The sequence below is a fragment of the Dromiciops gliroides genome, chromosome 4 (assembly GCF_019393635.1).
Source record: "Dromiciops gliroides isolate mDroGli1 chromosome 4, mDroGli1.pri, whole genome shotgun sequence".
NCBI classification, from domain to species: Eukaryota; Metazoa; Chordata; class Mammalia; order Microbiotheria; family Microbiotheriidae; genus Dromiciops; species Dromiciops gliroides.
The window spans coordinates 463,797,103-463,818,482 of record NC_057864.1 but is presented as its reverse complement, the minus strand read 5'-3'; the positions used below and the strand labels follow the sequence as shown (position 1 = coordinate 463,818,482).

The 21,380-nt window shown below is 40.7% G+C and overlaps 1 protein-coding gene across 1 annotated transcript in view; it reads right to left on the bottom strand.

Moving 5' to 3' along the window:
- The window catches only part of EFCAB5 (EF-hand calcium binding domain 5), a 139,848-nt gene extending 122,006 nt beyond the window's left edge, over positions 1 to 17,842 (bottom strand). Inside the window, exons 1-2 of the mRNA XM_044005291.1 lie at positions 17,795 to 17,842; positions 7,278 to 7,854 (exon numbers count right to left, since the gene is read on the bottom strand). Of these exons, the coding sequence (XP_043861226.1) occupies positions 7,278 to 7,854; positions 17,795 to 17,798 (581 nt within the window). The 5' untranslated portion in view covers positions 17,799 to 17,842. The remainder of the gene's footprint in view (positions 1 to 7,277; positions 7,855 to 17,794) is intronic.
- Positions 17,843 to 21,380: the final 3,538 nt, after the last annotated feature.

The following is a 21,380-nucleotide window of genomic DNA, read 5'->3' as shown; positions in this document are numbered from 1 at the left end:
ATGGTGATATTTTGTTTCTGAAAGTAGCTGGGTCATGCAATGAAAATTGTTCTAAGTAAGCAAAGATATATCTTTGTCTTTGGATACAAATTAGAGATGATTTTCTTTTTGTTTGCCTGCATACTCAAAGACTGGCCATCAAGAATCCTAAAGAACTCGAGGGTTTCCTTTAAGGTAAATCGAACAATTTAATGATATTGCTCAAAGATAAGGCAGTAACAGCCAGAAAAAGAAAAAAGTAAAAATCAACCGGACCAACGGCTCCCAAAGGGAACAGAACCTTTTTTCTTAGATACTAATTAACTTCAAGATCTCTATTTTTTATCACCTCCCCCTTACCCCCACTTTGAGTTAGACAGGAGAAAACACAAGGGTTCAGTTATTTCAGATTTTTTTAGAAAATCTTTACCATTTTCTATTAAGAAACCCGGACACCTGAGTTGCAAGCCATCAGGTACCAGGCAGGAGAACATGCCGCCACGAGCAGCATCCCCATGATTTCTGAACATTTTACAAAATCACCTGACTCTGCCATCTGTTGACATGCAGATTCTGGGTTATTGCCACAGAGAGATGAGGCTCTGATCTAGTCTAGGAGAACATCCTGAATTACTCCAACTCTCTCATAGACTTCCCAGAAAAGACTATTTGTTCAAATGAAAACGATTTCCCTGGCAAAGAGTGACTCTGAATCTCCCAGCACTCAGGGTGGCCTGAGTGAGGCAAATGAATGATCTGGAGCTCTCACTGTGCTGCTCTGAGACATTTAGTGGGCTGATTCCTATTCTTGCTACAGCTATTGTTGACTTTGACGACAATTATTTTAGGTACTGCATAAACTTACTTCTCTCTACATCTGGTGGGGTATAAAGAGACCTGGAAGAGCCAAAAGAATTGAGTTCTTCACTTTTATCCAGCTGTGGGACTTTGAAGAGTCCAACAACAAGAAGCAATTATAGATAAGACACAATGCTAGGCACTGGGGGTAAGGACTGGACTTGAGGTTTTATTAGCATTGAAAACTCCCAAGTGAGGAAATCTCCTCTACCTGTGCATGCTGGTGTGTTCTCTGGGACTTCTATTAGCTACCCAGAGCCCTGAGAGGTAAAGTGATTGGCCCAGTGTGTGTCAAAGGCGGGATTTTGACCCAGTTCTTCCAGGTTTCTAACCACTAAGTTATTCTGCTTTGATGTTGACATTTGAGATATAAAGGCAAAATAAAAAAACAATCTCTCTTTTCAAAGTATATATTCTATATTGGGGATGCAATATGTAAAAAAGTAAGTATGTGCATGACAACTTGAATGGAGGGGGTGGAGAAACAGAGAAATACAGAGAGATGGAGACAGAAAGAGAGAGAACAGGAACAAGAGACAGACAGAGACAGAGACAAAGAGAGATAGACAAAGAAATGGAGAGAGGAAAGAGACACAGAGAGACAGAGACAGACAGACAGACAGACAGAGAGCAAGTAGGAGAAGGTACCTTAGCTGAGTCTTGAAGGAAGGATTCTAAGGAGTAGAAATAAAAAGTCAGTGCAATCCAGACATAGGGATAGTCTATATCAAGATATGGAGGTGAAAGAGGAATGGCATATTTTGAAAGTTAGCAAGTAGGCAAATTTGACTGAAATTTAGAGTACCTGAAGGAGATTTGGGCAGCTAGGTGGTACCTTAGATAGAGTGCCAGGTTCAGAGTCAGAAACAGGGAATGATGTGCAGTAAGTCTAGAGAGGTAGTCTCAAGGCCAACTGTAAAAGGTTTTTAATGCCAAACTAGTGTGTTTTTTATCCTAAAAGCAAGAGCAAGCCATTGAGGATTCTTGAGGAAGAGAGTGATATGGTCATAGCCGTGCTTTAGGAAGATCATTTTGGCATCTGTGTGAAGAAGGATTACAGCAAGAGAAAATTAGAAGCTGAGAGTCCTATTAAGTGACTTTTAATAATCCCAGCAGCTTGCTTAACCTCCCTGTGCCTCAGTTTCTTCTACCCTAAAATAAAAGGGTCAATAGGGTCTCTTGCAGCTCTAATAACACATGATCCTTAGACAAATTATTTCACCTTTCAAACCCAGTTTCCTCATCTGTAAAATGAAATGACTGGACTATATATGATGTCTGAGGTCCCTCCTATCTCTACCATTCTGCATAATTGCATCTATAATGGGATTATACTGTTATTTAACCATATTTATCTCTGCAGGAGGAGCTTTTATAGGCTATATTTCAACACATAGGTGGGCAGTGTTTGTCAACATATTGATTTAAATTCATGAAACCAGTTCCTAAATTGTAGGTGTTATTTATGCAAATAGGACTAAGTATAAATCTAATTCATTACTCCATAAGAACAGATGGTAGGAGAAAATGTTCTTCAAGTTACTTATTAAATTTGATGATACAGCTCCCTGCATGCTGCTGGCACTTCTCAACAGGATTAAAACTCCTGAGATTCAGTCTCTAGCTAAAAATAAAATCTCTGAGTTCTCACCTACAACCAACATGCAAGGCTAGCTCTGAACTTGACAGTAGAGGGAGGTATGTCTCACAAAAGGCAGTGTGGTGGAGTAGAGAAAGCATGGTCTTTGGGGTCAGAGCACCTGGGTTTGCAACCACCTCTTTCATTTGTTCTGTGTCACCTTGGATAAGTCACTTGATCTTCAACTAACCCATCTTTAAAATGAGAGGGTTGGAGAGCAATTTGGAATTATGCCCAAAGGGCAATAAAGCTGTGCATACCCTTTGACCCAGCAATACCACTTTTGGGTCTTTTTCCCAAGGAGATCACAGAAAAGGGAAAAGGACCCACATGTTCAAAAATATTTATAGCTTCTCTTTTTGTGGTGGCAAGGAATTGGAAATTGAGGGGTTGCCCATCAGTTGGGGAATGGCTGAACAAGTTGTGGTGTATGAATGTAATGGAATTCTATTGTGCTGTAAGAAATGATGAGCAGGAGGAGTTCAGAGAAACCTGGAAGGACTTGCATGAACTGATGATGAGTGGGATGAGCAGAACCAGAAGAACATTATACACAGTATCATCAACGTTATGTGTTGATCAACTGTGATAGACTGGATTCTTCTCACCAATACAATGGTACAAGAAAGTTCCAGGGGACTCATGATGGAAAAGGCTCTCCAAATCCAGGAAAAAAAGAACTGTGGAATATGGATGCTGATGGAACCATACTATTTCTTTTGGTTTTGGTGCTGTTGTTTTTCTATTTTGAGGGTTATATATATATATAACCTATATTGGATAGCCTGCTGTCTAGGGGAGGGGAGGAGGGAGGGGAGGGAGAGAAATTTGCAATTGGAAATCTTATATTATGCTGAAAACTATCTCTACATATAACTGGAAAATAATAAAATACTTTTATTTTTTAAAAAATGAGAGGGTTGGACTCAATGGCCTTTAAAGTCCCTTCCAGGTCAATGATCCTACAATCTAGTTCCATGGGAATTGTCGATGCAAAAGTTTCTAATTCATTTGATTTGTCCAACAGAAAGGAATCCAAGGTTAAAGTACAAAAGGGACCCTTGTGGTTCACCTTTGGGGAAGGGCTAAATATAGCTAGGTCCAAAATAGGTCAGATGATGAACCCTGTGGTCACATTTTTTGGATTCACATTGCATAGTTCTATTGATGTTATTTTACATAATCATAACTTTAGACAGTGTGAATTCTAATACATGCAGCCATTTTAGAGGACTCATTAATAACAATGATTGGGACCTAGCCATATTAGAAGATGCTATCCAAAGGGAAGGCTGGTAGTACAAGGTTTTTGTTTGTTTTTTTAGAGTTGAAAGGAATTTTAGTTATCTAGAAACTGAGTCTTAGGAAAGGGACATGATCTGCCTATCCAGTCTCATTATCATTCTCATTCGATGCCACTTTCACTGAATAATTCCACTGCTCAAAGGTCATAGGATCAAAATCTAGAGTTGGAAAGAACTCAGTGGTCATCTAAGACAACCCTGTCATTTTATAGATAGGCAAACTGAGGCTTGGGGAGGTTAGAGGACTTGTCCAGGGATACACAGGGAATGAACTTCAAAGATGGGATTTGAATACAGACTTCTGACTCCTATGAGTCAAGAATCAGTTTTCTTTCCACTATGCCATGCTGTCTCCATCATCTAGGGGCTAAAAACCACATTTTTCAGACTCGTGTTCAAAGCCCTCCATAATTTGTCCCTTATGTAGTTAGATATTCTCATCTCTCTCCAACATAGATAGCAACATAAACCACTGTTCCATGAAAACCCCATGTTTAATCTCATGCACCTCTTTGCTCTTGCTGTTCCCCCTATCTGAAATCCCCTTTTTCATCCCTCTGTTCCACCCTGCCTCATAGCTCATCTCTTCCATGATTCCCTTCCTGACAGATAGCGAGTTAGGTGTCTTGCTATCTGCAGGTTAAGTTAGTGTAGTTTGGAGGGCTGAACATAGTCAAGCTCTAATTACAGCCCTTGTTTAGATTGTACAGTGCGTCAGAGTCTTGGGCCTGGAGTCAGGAAGACCTGAGATCAAATCAGATCTCAAATACTGTGTGACCCTGGGGAAGTCACTTAACCTCTGTCTATGTTTCTTCATCAGGAAAAATGGGGATAGTAACAGAACCTACCTCCCAGGGTGGGTGTGAATATCAAATAAGATAATAATTGTAAAATGCTCAAGACAGCACTTAATACATAGTAAGTACTATATAAATGTTAAATTATTATCATCATTATTGTTAAAATTATATACACATGGACATGCATAGAAACACGTATGTAACTATTCACTGAGCCAATGCCACTACCACCTTGCTCTCTAGGGATCTAGTGGATTCTAGAGTACGGCAAATCAAAAGACTCAAACTTGGTTGGGAATAACATTACTGAAGATATTTGTATGTGGTACACATTAAAATGAATTAGCAATACTCCAGCATTCTAAATAAAAGCTAGATGGTGCAGTAGATGGAGCACCTGGCCAGGCAGGACTCAGGAAGACTCATCTTTGTAAGTTCAACTCTGGCTTCAGACACTTATTAGCTGCATGACCCTGAGCAAATCATTTAACCCTGTTTGCCTCAGTTTCCTCATCTGTCAAATGAGCTGGAAAAGGAAATGGCAAACCACTCCATTATTATTGTCAAGAAAGCTCCAAATGGGGTCATGAAGAGTCAGACACAACTAAAATGACTGAACCACAAAAGACATTCTAAATTCACTAGTCTATGGCATGATAGCAATACTCCTATGACTGCAAGAGGTTAGGACAAGTCCTGAACCCCAAATCTCATGTTCTCCCCACACTCCCATGTAACTTCCTTCTCTGGCACTTCTTAGCTAATCAACAGTTTTCCATCTTTCTGAGGTCATGGAATTTTTATATACAAAAACCAATTGGGGACAGCTAGGTGGCACAGTGGATAAAGCACTGGCTCTGGATTCAGAAGGACCTGAGTTCAAATCTGGCCTCAGACACTTGACACTTACTAGCTGTGTGACCCTGGGCAAGTCACTTAACCCTCATTGCCCCACCAAAAACAAACAAAAAACAATTGATGTGTATAAATAAATGGTAAGATTGTATTCATTTGTTTATGAACATTTGTTATATGAATATGAATCAGATTGTATTCATATTATTCATTTAAGGGCACAGTACTTGTCCCATTTGATTGTAAATATGGGTCTTGGGGGTGGCAGCAAAAGAATGTCAGGGAAAGAAGAAAAATGAGTAGATTCAGAAACAACATCCTGACAACATCAAAGTATTTTTTTTTAGCAGGGCAAATGGGGGTTAAGTGACTTGCCTAGGGTCACACAGCTAGTAAGTGTCAAGTGTCTGAGGCTGGATTTGAACTCAGGTACTCCTGAATCCAGGGCCGGTGCTTTATCCACTGTGCCACCTAGCCGCTCCCCTAAATGAAAGTATTTTGATATATTGGTTGGCTTTGCTAAACTTTTTGCCTCCACTTTTATTGTCTCAAAAGGCTCAGTACAGTTTTAAGCTATCAAAGTTATTCAGTCATTTCTGACTCTTGGTGACCCCATTGGGGGTTTTCTTGGCAAAGATACTGGAGCGGTTGGCCATACAGATGAGGAAACTGAGGCAAATAGGGTTAAGTGACTTGCTCAGAGTCTGAGGCTAGATTTGAACTCAAAAAGATGCATCTTCCTGACTTCAAACCTGGCACTCTCTCTACCGCTCTACCTAGCTCCCCTCTATGCTCTCTACATTCCAAATATTCCCAGAAGCCTCGTCAGATCTCTTCTCTGCTTCCTTGTATTGCCCTTATCTGTGCATGGGTCATGTTTCTCTCCCTCTTTCCTCCCCTAGTAAAATGTAAGCTCCTTGAAGACAAAGATGGTTCATTTTTTTTTTTTACTTTGTATCCTAAGGGTCTCACAGTGTTACATACAAGTCAAATATGTGATAAATGTTTATTGAATTGAACTGAATTGTTATTATGCTGTTTTATAAGTGTAAATCTTGCCTCTCTGACAAGATATACTTCTTGACGATACAGACAACATTTTATATTCATGTATATCCTAGAGAGAAAATAGATATAGCTGAGCAGGAAGTCATAAAACATGGGTTCTGACTCCAATATTTAACTATGTGACCTTAATGAAGTCATCTAACCTCTGTGAACCTCAGTTTTTCTATCTGTAAAATGGAGATAATAATATTTGTATTCTTGAGTAATGAATTTGGAGTCAGAGAATCTTGTGACCTTGGGCAAGTTCCTTAAACTCCATGGGACTCAATTTCTTCATCTGTAAAATGAGGGATTGAATTGGATGGCATCAAAGTACCCCCTTAAGCCCTAAATCTATGATCCTGAGACATCAAAGGTTTATGGTAAAGAACAAAGGAATTAAGATAATGAACAGAAAGTGCTCTGTGGCCATCAAATGCTATATAAATGTAAGCTGGTGCATTCTTCAGTACATGCAGATTAAAAGCTGGAAGGACAGAGGACATCAAGCAAAGAGCCACCTCACTTTATGGATGAGAAACTCAAGTTAACACAGAGGACAGGAAGCAGGAGCAAGACTCCAGATGCAATAATCTTTCCATAATTCTATGCCATCAAAATAATTCTTGTCAGATCAATAAAGAACCGTTTCTTTAAGGCCCTTTGGCTATTAGGAATATGCTTATTAGCATGTTTGACTTGAATAATCCCCACCTTCCCAGTTTTCATTTTTTTCGGGGGGAGAGGGGTTGGTGGAAGGTGGTCAACCAGCTCAGAAAACATGCAAAAACTCACCTGTTGAAAGGAGTGTCAGGAATTTGGGTTTTCATATCCTTTGTGACATTTTTCATTGCTTTCAGATAACCAGATTCTGGCAAGTCTTTTCGGTAATTGGGATTGTTTCTCATCAAGTATTCCCCCAGATAATTAATCGGGTCGAATTTTTTCCTCCTTTTTGACTCCAAAAGCTTCCTCTTTTCTACCTCCATTAACATTTTTTCAACTCCTGGCATTAGGGTGGGCAAGAGCTTCTCAAGCAAATATGCCTGAGTATCCAATGTCATTTTGTCATCGTTTAACCACTCATAGGCCAAATTATCCAAAGGGAACTTTTTATCCATCTTTTTCTCATGTTCCTTTTGTAGGAGAAACTTATTGATGACGTTATCCTGCATGGCCCTGGATCTTGCCTCAATTTTATCAAAGAAATTGTCTTTCCATGGAAACATGTTTTCTGCCATCTCTGGAGTTTCCTCTTCATTCAAAACCACATTCTCTAACGTCTCATGTTCAAGAGCATCTGAAGTCATCGTTACAGATACACTATCAGAAGTAGGAGTAGGCACCTCTTTCGGCTCTTGCACTTTTTCTTCTGGGAAGAAAACAACAAGCAGGAAGTCAGTGGTAGAAATGAAATATATGCAAAGGTAAAAGATTGCTCAAGAAAAAAGGTTCTCCCACCCAGATACAAGATCTCTGTTAAAATGTATTTTCTCCCACTCTCATATCTCCAGCCATTTTATGTTTCCATTTAGATAAAACATGCTTCTATCAGACATTGGAAGTTTTCCTCACACTCTGCTTCAATCCATTAGATGATAAGCCCCTTGAAGGCAGGAACTGCCTTTTGCCTCTTTTTGTATCCCTAGCTCTTAGTGTGCTAAGATATGTGCCTGGCACATAGTAGGCACTTGATAAGTGTTTATTGATTGATTGAATTCCAATTCTTTAGTTGGCTACAATTCCCCTTTAGCTTCTATGCTTTCCCACTTACCTAGAAAACCTTTCCTTACCAGATTTAGACCCAAAATGTTAGAGCTAGAAGGAAATACAGAGGCCATCAAGTCCAACTGCCTCATTTTACAGGTGAGGAAACAGAGGCCCAGAGAAAATATATGAAGCATGTGTGAATCTGACATATCGGGAAATTCCTTTTGCCAAAGCAGATGCCAGCTACATTCAATAGACACCTTTGAAACAGCTGTCTGAGGCTTCTGGAAGTGAAAGAACTTGCTTAGGGTCATATTGTTAGTAGGTGTTAGAGGCAGATTTGACATGTCTATCCAAATCCAAGCCCACAAAGTGGATAGAGCACTGGCCCTGGAGTCAGGAGGACCTGAGTTCAGATCCGGCCTCAGACACTTGAAACTTACTGGCTGTGTGACACTGGGCAAGTCACTTAACCTCAATTGCCTCACGAAAAAAAAATCCAAGCCCACTATTCTAATTCCAATACCCCACTTTGCCTATACGTAGCCATGCAGTGGAATATGATTCAGCCATAAAATGACAAAGCTAAGAGGATACTGAGAAATATGGAAAGAAAAATGACTCAGAAAAAAAAAACCAAACACAGCATGGGTCAGTGGAAATCACCTAAGGTGCTAGAATCAAAGGACCTGGGTTCGGATTCAGCTTTTGAACCATACCATCTCTGTGACCTGGGGCAAATCAATTTTTCTGGACCTCAGTTGCTCTTCTTCAGGAGAAGGTAGGACTAGATGGTACTTAAGGTTTCTTGCAGCTCCACATCTATGATCCCATGTAAAAACTTTTTAGGGGAGGAGGGGGAAACATGGATTGGTGGTTTCATTGGTGTGGGAAACTCTTAGTAGGAAAAGTCCTGGGGCAGCTAGGTGGCACCAGCCCTGGATTCAGGAGGACCTGAGTTCAAATCAGGCCTTAGACACTTGGCACTTACTAGCTGTGTGACCCTGGGTAAGTCACTTAACCTTCATCGCCCACCCCCCAAAAAAATTAAAAATTAAAAAAAAGAAAAGTCCTTCTATCAATATCGATTGGTATATGCCATGCAATTTATAGTCTTCCCCTACCCAAAAGCACAGCTAAGAAAGACCTAGGTTTATCCTGAGCAAGTCTCTGAACTTACACATCTGTAAAATGGGGTGGAGAAGGAAATGGTTGGAGCACTGAGAAGTTCAGGGACCCAACTGCCCTGGAGCTTTTAAGGGGACCCTCCATTCTCACTGCCTCCATATACACACCATTGCAGGCTACAGGCATCTCTGGCCTGTCTCTGGTCACACAAGATGTTTCATTTGTTTGCCCCTATCAGTGTTGGCTTTGGCGGCAGGGCTCTTTCTTGTTTCTCATAGGCTTTCTAGTTGACTCTCCGCGCAGTTCTGGGGTATGGGAGATCACTTAATTCTTGGTGGATTTCTTGATCATTATTCAATTGGGTACAATATTTAGTTTTTTGCTAGAGTAGGTGTGTGAAGCTAGGCTGCTTGCTTCCATTAGGGAAATCATTTGGCCCAAAATTCTACCCTTCCTCCCATTTACAGGGGAGGAAACTGAGGCCTAGGTAGCTGAAATGACTATCAAAGGCCTTACAACCAGTTCGCATCATAGTTGAACCAGCAGTCTAGATTCCTTTTCTTTCTTTTTTTTTTTTTTTTTTTTGGTGAGACAATTGGGGTTAAATGACTTGCCCAGGGTCACATAGCTAGTAAGTATTAAGTGTCTGAGGCCAGATTTGGACTTAGGTCCTCCTGACTCCAGGGCCAGTGTTCTATCCTCTGTGCCACCTAGTTGCCTCTAGATTCTTTTTCAATAGCATCTTCAGCAATATAGTTCGAATAGAATACTGGACTTTGAGTCAGACTTGAATTCAAATCCTATTTTAAACATCGCCATGTCATCCTGGTCAAGTCACTTAACCTTAGCTCAGGTTCCTCAACTATAAAGTAGGGTAATATTAGCACCTATCTTTCTAGGTTGTTTTGGAGATCAAATGAGATAATACATGTAAAGTGCTTTGCAATCCTTGAATTACTAGATACATTTGGCTATTATTATTGTTGGGAGGCAATGTGACAATCAGGACCATCTGGGTTCGAGTACTGTCTCTTACACCTACTCCTTGTGACTATGGTCAAGTCATTAAGCCTCTTGATTCTTTAGTTGCCTCACTAAGATTCTAAGTTGTAGAACTGGTAGAAGGAGTTGTCTATAATAATGAAACTAAAAGTCCAATTCTCATTATTCTTATCAATATTATTGGAATCTCCAGGGTTTGTCCATTTCAATCACTTATTTATATTGCCAGATTCTTCTCCCCCAAATTGTACAATTCACAACTCTATCAGCAGTGTAATCAGGCACCTGTTTCCCCTTGTCCTTGCCAACATTTTTAATTTTAACTGTCTTTAGCAATTTGGTGGCTATAATATTGTTTCTCAAAGGTTTTCTTTTGCATTTCTCTTGTTAAAGAGTTTGATCAGTTCTTGCCACAGATTATAAACAGTTTGTATTTCCTCCCCAGAGAATGATTAATTCATAATCCTTTTTCCATTTATCCACTGAGGGGCATGGGTATACCTCTTGCAAATTTTAATCAGTTCCATATACATCTAGTGGTCTAGATTACTTATGTCTGGGTGTGGAGAAACACAAGACTCCACTCTAGAGTATCGAGATGCAGAATAGGTACTGAATACTCACCCACTGTGGATCAATCACATTCCTTTAAATTGTCACAGTCAAACCCCTACTCAGAGTGACATCCCATCTATTCCTCTCCTCCATCTGTTCCTCTAGGCTGCTCAGCACAATGGTGGCACAGTTTGTAACTGGGTTAGATGCCAACACCAACTGTGCTACAAATGCACAGGATTGTAAGTGGGTTAGAATCCTTTATCAACCACAGTAATAAATCAGTGTATTATGTACCCAATAGCCTCCATAGCTACCTAACAATAATAATAATAATAATAAATTACCCATGGCTTTAAAATGTTGATAGTGTGATATTTGAGGGCGGGGAACAACAACCAAGAAATCCAAAGCCTTTCCCCACAATCATTGCCATCTGGTCATGCTAAGTAGCTTTTGATAAGACATACATTCCAGTCAATTTCTACCCTATTCCTTGATGTTACTGTTCAAAATTCATTTCTAAGTGCTTATGCAGCTAATTTTTTTCCCAAAGGGAAAAGAGCAATGATCCAGAAAATCCAGAAGTCATCTATATTTGGCTTTGCAATGCATGATATGATTTTGTGGGTGGTGACCTTAATTATAGTTTTCCTGGACTGATCTTCAAATTAATTGGCAACCCTCGAGCAAATAAATATACTGGATGCCAGTGGTAAGAATGCTGATGAGGAACTCGTCCAGGATAACAACAGTTTGCCACAAATAATCTTATTATCTCTTAATGAAACCCAATATTGTTGTTGTTCAGTCATTTCCATCATATCTGTCCCTTTGTGACCCCATTTGGGGTTTTCTTGACAAAGATCCTGGAGTGGTTTTCCATTTCCTTCTCTTTTTTTGCGGGGAAATAAGGGTTAAGTGACTTTCCCAGGGTCATACAGTAAGTGTCAAATGTCTGAGGTCAGATTTGAACTCAGGTCCTCCTGAATCCAGGGCCAGTTCTTTAACCACTGCCACCTAGGTACCCTACATTTGCTTTTTCAATGTCAAGTCACACTGCTGAATCATATGGTGCTTTCAGTCCATTAGGATCCCCAGACCTTTTTCAGAACAACTGCTGTTTTTTCATGCCTCTTCCCAATTGATGGCTACTCCCTTTGTTTCCAGTTCTTGGCTATAACAAAAAGAACTACTACAACTATTTTTGTAGATAAGAATACTTTTTCTTCTTCCTTTGATTTCAACGGGGCTGCAAATTCTTTCAGTGCCCTGCGATATTAATTTATTCCAGATAGTATTATTCTCCCTAATCCTACCCAAGGAACATAAAAACAGGAATGAGATCTGTCATGGGCTATGACCATGGGCTTTTCCATAGGCAGTCAATAAACCTTTATTAAGTGCCTATTATATGCCAGGCATTATACTAAGCACTTTGGATTCAAAGAAAGGCAAAGGACAGTCCCCACTCTCAAGAAGATCACAGTCTAATAGGAGAGAAAATATGTAACCAACTATGTACAAACAAGCGATATACAGGATAAATTGGAGCTAGTCTTAGAGGAAAGGCACTAGAATTAAGAGGGGTCAGGAAAGACTTCTTTAGAAGATAGGATTTTAGCTGGGACTAAAAGGAAGTCACAAAAACCAGTGGCAGAGAGACGGAGGGAGAAAATTCTAGGTATGGTGGATAACTAGTGAAAATACTCAGGACCAGGAGATGGAAGGTCTTGTGAAGGAAGAACAAGGAAGACAGTATGACTGGATCACAGTCTACAAGGAGGGGAGCAGAAGAAGAATGGAAAGGGGGAAACAGGTTGTGAAGGGTTTTGAATGCCAAACAGTGGGTCTTATATTTCATCCTGGATTTGATAGGGAGCCACTAGAGTTGATTGAATAGGAGAGTGACATGATCAGATATGAACTTTAGGAAAAATCACTTTTTTTAAAAAATCATAACCATTTTTATTTATAATTTTGAGTTCCAAATTTTATCCCTCATTCCCTTCCCCCTTCCCCTCTCCCCAGGCTGTAGGCACTCAGATAGAGGTCATACATGTGCAGTTATGTAAAACATGACCATAGTAATCATTTTGTACAAGACAACTTGAATAAAAGAAAAAATGAAAGTGAAAAAGAGCATGCTTCAATCTGTGTCCCATCAATATCAGTTCTTTCTTTGGAGGTGGATAGTATGCTTCATCATGAGTCCTTTGGGATTGTCTTAGATCATTGTATTGTTGAGAATAGTCATGTCATTCATACTTCTTCATCAAACAATATTGCTGTCTCTGTGCAAGGGGAAATCACTTTGGGCCAAAATTCTACCCTTCCTCTTATTTTACAGGGGAGGAAACTGAGGCCCAGGTAGCTGAAATGACTATCAAAGGCCTTACAACCAGTTCGCATCATAGTTGAACCAGCAGTCTAGATTCCTTTTCAATAGCATCTTCAGCAATATAGTTCTAATAGAACACTGGACTTTGAGTCAGAAAGACCTAAATTCAAATCCCATCTTAGATATTGCCATGTAATCATGGTCAAGTCACTTAACCTTAGCCCCGGGTTCCTCAACTATAAAATAGGGTAATATTAGTACTTACCTTTCTAGGTTGTTTTGGAGATCAAATGAGATAATATATAAAGTGCTTTGCATGTCCTGGATGAAGATCCAGCCAAAAAAGACAGAGAAAGAGTGGTCAGATAGGTAGGAGAAGCAGGAGAGAAGGTTGTCCTGAAAACCTAGAGAGAAGAGAGTATCGAGTAGGAGAGGGTGATCAACAGTGTCAAAAGCTGCAGAGAGGTCAAGGAGAATGAGGAATAAGAAAAGGTCATTGGATTTGGCAGCTAAAAGAACATTTGTAACTTTGGAGAGAACACTTTTGGTGGAAGGATAAGATCATTCATTCCTTACTATAAGAGCCCAGGTAGGCCCAGACACTTGGGACATTACCAGATTGTCGATTTAGAATTGGAAGACATCTTAGGGAATACAATAGAGAGAGAGACAGAGACAGAGACAGAGAGAGACAGAGAGGAGGGAGAGAGAGAGAGAGAAACAGAGACAGAGACAGAGAGACAGGAAGAGTCCAGAGAGATGTGAACTGAGCTGGGAGGCTGGTTCAATAAACAGGGGTTGTACAAAGAGTGAATGAACTGATGAGATGTGATTAGAACAAGAGGTACCAAGTCAGAATCTTACAGAATTCAGCACACTAGTCAAAACTAGAAAAAAAAAAAACTGGCAATATGGATTTGATTATCAAATAGCTTGTTTTTGAAACAATTACTAAACTAGTAGATGAGGGAAACTGTGGATATTATTTACCTAGATTTTAGTAAACCTTTTGACAAAAAGTGTACATACCATTGTTGACATGCTATTCTTATGGAGAAGATAGATATGGACATGTCAACAATAGTATGTACACTTTTTGTCAAAAGGTTTACTAAAATCTAGGATCTGAAAAAAATCTCGATATTTTAAAGGACTGAAAACTTGATGTGATTCAAGAGTGCGATTTGGCAGCTAAAAAGGCTAATTCAGTCTTGGGCCATATTAAGACAGGAGGTAATAGACCCACCATCCTGTGTTCAGCTCTGAGCACCACAGTAGAAGGGCATTGATAAGCTGTAGGGTGTTCAGAGAAGGGCATTCAAGACCAAGAAAGGCTTTGGTGACTAATGAGTCATGACTTCCATGACTTATGAGGATCAGTTGAAAGATCTGGGCATGTTCAACCTGAAGAAAAGAAGAGTATGGAGGAACATGCGAGTTTTCTTCAGCTATTTAAAGGGCTATAGACTCAAGGAAGGATTAGGCTTGTCCTGCTTGGCTCCAGAGAGCAGATGAGAAGCAATAAGTGGGAGTTGCCAAGAGGTAACTTTAGGTTTGATATCAGGAAAAATTTCTTCATAGAGCTTCCTCAAAGTGGAATGCATTCCCTCAAGAGGCACTAAGTTCCTGCGCATGCATAACCTATGTCTGATTGCTTACCACCTCAGGGAGGGGGGAGGGGAAGGAGGGAATGAGAGAGGGATAGAATTTGGAACTTAAAACTCTAAATAAATACATAGGTAAATAAACGAATGAATAAATGAATGAATGAATAAATAAATAAGTAAAAATAAATAAATAACCAAACAAATAAATGAATGAATGAATGAATGAATGAGTGAATAGATAGATAGATAGATAGATAGATAGATAGATAGATAGATAGATAGATAGATAGATAGATAGATAGATAGATAAAAGATGCACTAAGTTCCCTGTCTTTGGAAGGTTCCAAGCAGAAACTTGGTTATGGTCTAGTGGGAATCCATTCCTTGTATGGATTTACCAAGATGGCCAGTGAATCTCCTCCCAACTCTCAAATTCTGCCATTCTAAAAGTGATGTCATATGACTGTGAATCATGGAGCATTGTCATGTCCGAAAAATCAAAATGGGTACAGAAAGCTTTGTGGCACCAAGCACGATGCATGCTGGGTTTGGAGTCAGACAATGTTGTTTCCAAAGCCGGCGTTGCTGCTTACAACCTGACTGATCTTGGAAAAGTCACTAAATTCAGAAATGTAGTGAAGCCCAGAGGCTTCAGTTTCCTCATTTGTCAAATGGGTTGGTGTGGGTGAACTCTATCACCTCTAAAGTTCCTTCTAGCTCTAAATCTATCATCCTATGACATGGATGACCAACTTTCAAAGAAAACCCTTTTAAACTCCTCAAGCTACATTAAGCAGAATTTTATCTTTAATGATTGGAAAGGTACTTGTTGACCTTGTAGGTCCTCGGGGTTATCACTATAAATATCAATCATTTTTTGTACTAGAAATGTGCAGAAGTGTCGGGGAATTGAGAATGCCAATTAATAGAATGTTCTAGTTGATTGCTGGCTCACAACCGTACAGACCAAAAAAAGGGGGCTTTGGAGAGTTGTTTATGTTTTAAAGATAATTGTTTCCTCAGGAATGAACAAAACTTGCCTGACTTGGAATTTAGACAGAGGTTTGATTTCATGTTTGTTCGTCTCCTTTAACAGAGCCTCCACTGACCAGTTAGCTGGCTTTTGTGTGCTGAGAAAGGGTATTTGGGTGTGGTTGGAACCATAATAGATTCAGGACTTCCTGCCCTCAAAATCTTTTGCTTCTGGGATTTGGGGGCTGAATGAGATGAGAAAACAAGCATCTGAGAACAGGCTTTTAAAGACAGGCTCACTCTGGGAACCCATTCTTTTAAAATGATGATAAGAAAACATCAAGGGCAGTGGGTCTATATCTAAAAGCTAGGAGGGCTGTTGGGTTCAAGGATCAAGAGGCCCTGGTCCTTTTCACTGTCCTTTCTGACTGCTGCTCCCTGGCGTCTGGTTCTGGGAGCCAAGAGGCCTAGAGAGACACTCTTTAAAAGCCAGTATTTTGTATGCAGCTTGACCCAAACTGTGAGAGGGCAGAATTTGATGAATTTCTTTCCAGGGCAAGTTCTCCTGTTCAGATAGAAGAAAGTGGGGGAAGGGTGGTTGCTTTATCCTCTCCAACACCATTCGGTTCTATAGGAGGCCCTGGCCAGCCCCTCCAACTGGATCTTCTCTGAGACTACCTTCCATCCCCTTTGTATTTACTTTGTGTTGTCTTACTACATATCCCTTTAGAATGTGACCTCCTGGGGCAGCTAGGTGGCGCAGTGGATAGAGCACCGGCCCTGGAGTCAGGAGTACCTGAGTTCAAATCTGTCCTCAGACACTTAACACTTACTAGCTGTGTGACCCTGGGAAAGTCATTTAACCCCAATTGCCTTACTAAAAAAACAAACAAACAAAAAAGAATGTGACCTCCTGGAGGGCAGGGACTGATTTGGCCTTTCTCTATGCTTCCAGCTCTTAGACTGGGCACTGGGTGGCACAGTGGATGACATGTCAGACAGGAGTCAGGAAGAAATGAATTCAAATCCTGCCCCGGACACTTACTTGCTGGGTAATACTAAGCAGCTAGGTGGCACCTAAGGGCAGCTAAGTGGCATGGTGGATAGAACACTGGGCTTGGAATCAGGAAGACTCATCTTGTTGAGTTCAAATCTGGCCTCAGATGCTTCCTAACTATGTGACCCTGGGCAAGTGATTTCACCCTATTTGCCTCAGTTTCCTCATCTGTAAAATGAGCTGGTAAAGGAAACAGCAAACCGCTCCAGTATCTTTGCCAAAAAGACCCCAAAATGAGGTCATTAAGAGTCAGACATGACTATAAAATGACTGACTGACAACAATAATCCTAAGCAAGTCACTTAACCTCCGTCTGCTTCAATTTCCTTGTCTGTAAAATGCACCTCCCTCCCAGGGTCATTGTGAAGAGCAAATGAAACAATAAATGCAAAGGGCTTTGCAAACCTCAAGGTACTAGGTAAACACTAGCTATTATTATTATCATTGGCGTGCCATGCATGCTTACTAAGTGCTTATGGACTCTCTTGTTATTAACAGGCTACACAGGGCAGCTAGATGGCGCAGTGGTAAAGCACCGGCCCTGGATTCAGGAGTACCTGAGTTCAAATCTGGCCTCAGACACTTGACACTTACTAGTTGTGTGACCCTGGGCAAGTCATTTAACCCTCATTGCCCTGCAAAACAACAACAAACAAACAAACAAACAAAACAGGTTACATGCTTTCTACAGGGGGCTTTCCTTCCATCTGGACAGAAGGTCCTCCCTCATCCACACTCACTGTTGCTATTCTTAGGTGTAGCCAAAGTACAAAGAATTAATTTTATTCAAGTCTCTGAGCCTAAAGAATACCTCTTCCTTGCTTCTCCCTCCCTAGCCCCACACAAGGCAGATCTTTCTGTTCCTGCTTTCAGGGCAGAGCTGGTGATGAACAGCACCTTCCTATATAACTATCTGTCCTTGGTTCATTAGAAAACTCACCCATGGATTGGTGTGTGTGTGTGCTCAGTCTGGGATACAGGCGGCCACTTCTCCTCCAGTGTGTTTGACTGTTACAGGTTGCTAAGCAATAATCCCAGGGCCAGATTTGGCCCTTCCTCCCTCCTCCCCAACCACTTCTTCTAGGGTGGCTGATCTAGTGTTTGTAAATAATAATAGCTAATGTTTAAATAGCCCTTTAGGGTGTGCAAAAAAAACTCCCATTTTACAAATATGTTAATTCTTATGATAGCCCTGAAAGGCAGGTATTATTACTAACCCCATTTTACAGATGAAGAAACTGAGGCTGAAACAGTAAGCCCCATTGCCCGAGGTCACACAGCTAGTAAGCTTCTGAGATAGGATTTGAACTGAGATCTTCCTGACTCAAACTCCAGCACTCTGTCCAGGCTTCCTAGCTACCTAGATTAAGTGACTTGCCAAGGTCACACAACCAATATGTATCAGAGATGAGATTTGAACCCAGGTCTTTTTTTTTTTTTTAAAGTGAGGCAATTGGGGTTAAGTGACTTGCCCAGGGCCACACAGCTAGTAAATATCAAGTGTCTGAGGCTGGATTTGAACTCAGGTCCTCCTGACTCCAGGGCCAGTGCTCTATCCACTGCGCTACCTAGCTGCCCCTTGAACCCAGGTCTTTCCAACTCTGCAGCCATCCTTCTAGTCACTATGCCTCTCTCCAAGTCAATTCTGGGGTTATACATTGACTTTTAGAATGCTTTCAAGAGAAGAAATGGGAGCTCAAGAGTGGTTCCCCGCCCCCCCTCCCCTGCCCCAGGCCCTGGACAGATCAGCCTCTGTCTGATACTTGGTCCTCCATCCACGGTTTATGGCCATGCTGACCCCAGCCCAACCCTGTCAAAAGGGCATTAAATAAAAATTAACTACAGCCGCGTCACAATAGGCCTCAGCAGGTATTTCCTTTCCCAAGGAATCATGTAACTTTGGTGAGGCCAGCTGCTACTTATACTGGCTAAAATCAACACAGAAGAGTTACTCAAAGAGCTGGGAGATGGACCCTCTGAAAATAAACCCTGGGGAAGTCAGCTGGCTCACTTTGTCAGGAGGATTTCTCAACCCCAAGACCTAATGTGGCAATGCTGAGGAGAGAGAAAGAGGAAGTCTCAAAGAGGCTGGAACGGAACCCCCAGGGAGAACCCCAAAGTTTGGAACTTGGCCTGCTGGTTCCCATTGTTATTAGCGACTGGGATAAAGGAATAGATGGGAGGATAGCTAACACAGGGGACGACAAAGCTGAGTCCAAAAAGATCTTGCCCGGCTAGAGAACTGGCCTGAATCTAATAAGGCAAAATTCGAAAAGGGTAAATGAAAAGTCTTACATTTGGGTTCATAAGTCAATCTCATAAATTATAGGGTGGGGAAGGGGTGGTCTGAAAAGGATCTGGGGGTTTCAGTGGACTGCAAGGAGTCAGAAGTGTGCTATGGCAGCCAAGAAAGCGAATGCCATTCACAATCTCATAGGAATCTTTTTCTGTTCTTCTTTCTTTATATATAGAAATATTCTTCTTTATACATAGAAATATTTATATAGAGAAATTGATGTTTGCCAAGTCTAAAATAATAAAAAGGTTATAAAAACAAGGAATTATAATAATAAAAAGGAAAATATCATTTAATAAAATTAGGACAAGGGAAAAGAACTAATGAGATCATTAAGAGAAGCATATCTTCCAGGAATAAGGAGGGGACTGTACCGCACTGTCCCGTGCCCTTGGCAAACCACCCTCAAAATGCTGGGTTCAGATCTAGGCACCACAGCTTAAGAAGGGCACTAGCAAGCTGGACAATGTTTGGAGAAAGTCCAACCAGGATATAGAAAAGCCTTCAGTCCATCTCATATGAGAACTGATTGAAAGAACCAGGGATGTTTAATGTGGAGGAGAAACAATTAAGTGGGTCTATGACAGCTATTTTTTTCCCCATAAAAGTATTTTATTATTTTCCAGTTCATGTAGAGATAGTTTGCAAGATTTGTTTTTATAAGATTTCTAGTTTCGATTTTTTTCCCTTCCTCCCCTCCCTCTTCCTCCTTAAAATAGCAAGCAATCCGATATAGGTTACATATGTACAATCACATTAAACATATTTCTGCATTAGTCATGCTGTGCTAGAAGAATCAGAGCAAAAAGGAAAAACCTCAAAAAAAATAAAATAAAATAGAGATAGTGTGGTTCAATCTGCATCTAGAATCCACTGTTCTTTTTTCTGGATTTAGAGAGCATTTTCCATCATGAGTCCTTTGGAACTATCTTGGACCATTGTATTGCTGAGAAGAGTCAAGTCTATCACAGTTGATCAACCCACAATGTTGTTGATACTGTGTATAATGTTCTCCTGGTTCTGCTCATCTCACTCAGCATCAGTTCATATAAGTCCTTCCAGGTTTCTCTGAAATCTGCCTGCTCATCATTTCTTACAGCACAATGGTATTACATTACATTCATATACCACAACTTGTTCAGCCATTCCCCAATTGATGGGCTTCTCCATAATTTCCAATTCCTTGCCACCACTAAAAGAGCATCTATAAATATTTTTGTACATGTGGGTCCTTTTCCCTTTTTTATAATTTCTTTGGGAAAAAAGACCTAATGTGGTATTGCTGGGTCAAAGGGTATGCACAGCTTTATAGCCCTTTGGGCATAGTTCCAAATTGCTCTCCAGAATGGTTGGATCAGTTCACAGCTCCACCAATAATGCATTAGTGTTCCAATTTTTCCTCAGCTTCTCCAACATTTATTATTTTCCTTTTTTGTATGACAGCTATTTTTAAATATCTGAGGGGCTGTCATGTGAAGAGATGAGGAAACTGAGGAAAACTGGATGAAGTGACTCGCCCAGGGTCACACAGCTAGGAAGTGTCTGAGGCCAGATCTGAACTCAAGTCCTCTGGACTCCAGGCCTGGCACTCTATCCGCTGCACCATCTACCTGCCCTGGTAAAACCTAGTAGCTCCCAATTATCTTTAGGATCCAATATGAAATCCTCTGTTATTCAAAGCTCTCTACGTCCTGGTCCCTTCCTACCTTTCCAGTCTTCTTACACATTACACACTCTGCAGTTTTGTTATACTGGCCTGTTCACTGTTCCTCATATGTCACACTCAATTTCCCACCTCTATGCCTTTGCCTGAAATGCTCTCCCTTCTCATATTTATCTCCCTGAATCCATTCCTGGTTTCTTTCTAAGACTCAGCTCAAGGGGGCAGCTAGGTGGTGCAGTGGATAAAGCATGGGCCCTGGATTCAGGGGGACCTGAGTTCAAATCTGGCCTCAGACACTTGACACTTACTAACTGTGTGACCCTGGGCAAGTCACTTAACCCTCATTGCCCTGCACCAAAAAAAAAAAAAAAAGACTCAGCTCAAGCACCATCTTCTGAAGGAAGCCTTTCCTGGTTCCTCCTAGCTGCTTAGTGCCTATTTCTCTAAAGTTACCTGATATTTACTTTGCACATATCATGTATACCTATGTGTTTACATGTTGTTTTCTCTTAGAAAGTAAACTCCTTGAGGCCAGGCACTCTTTTGCATTTGTCTTTGTATCTCCAA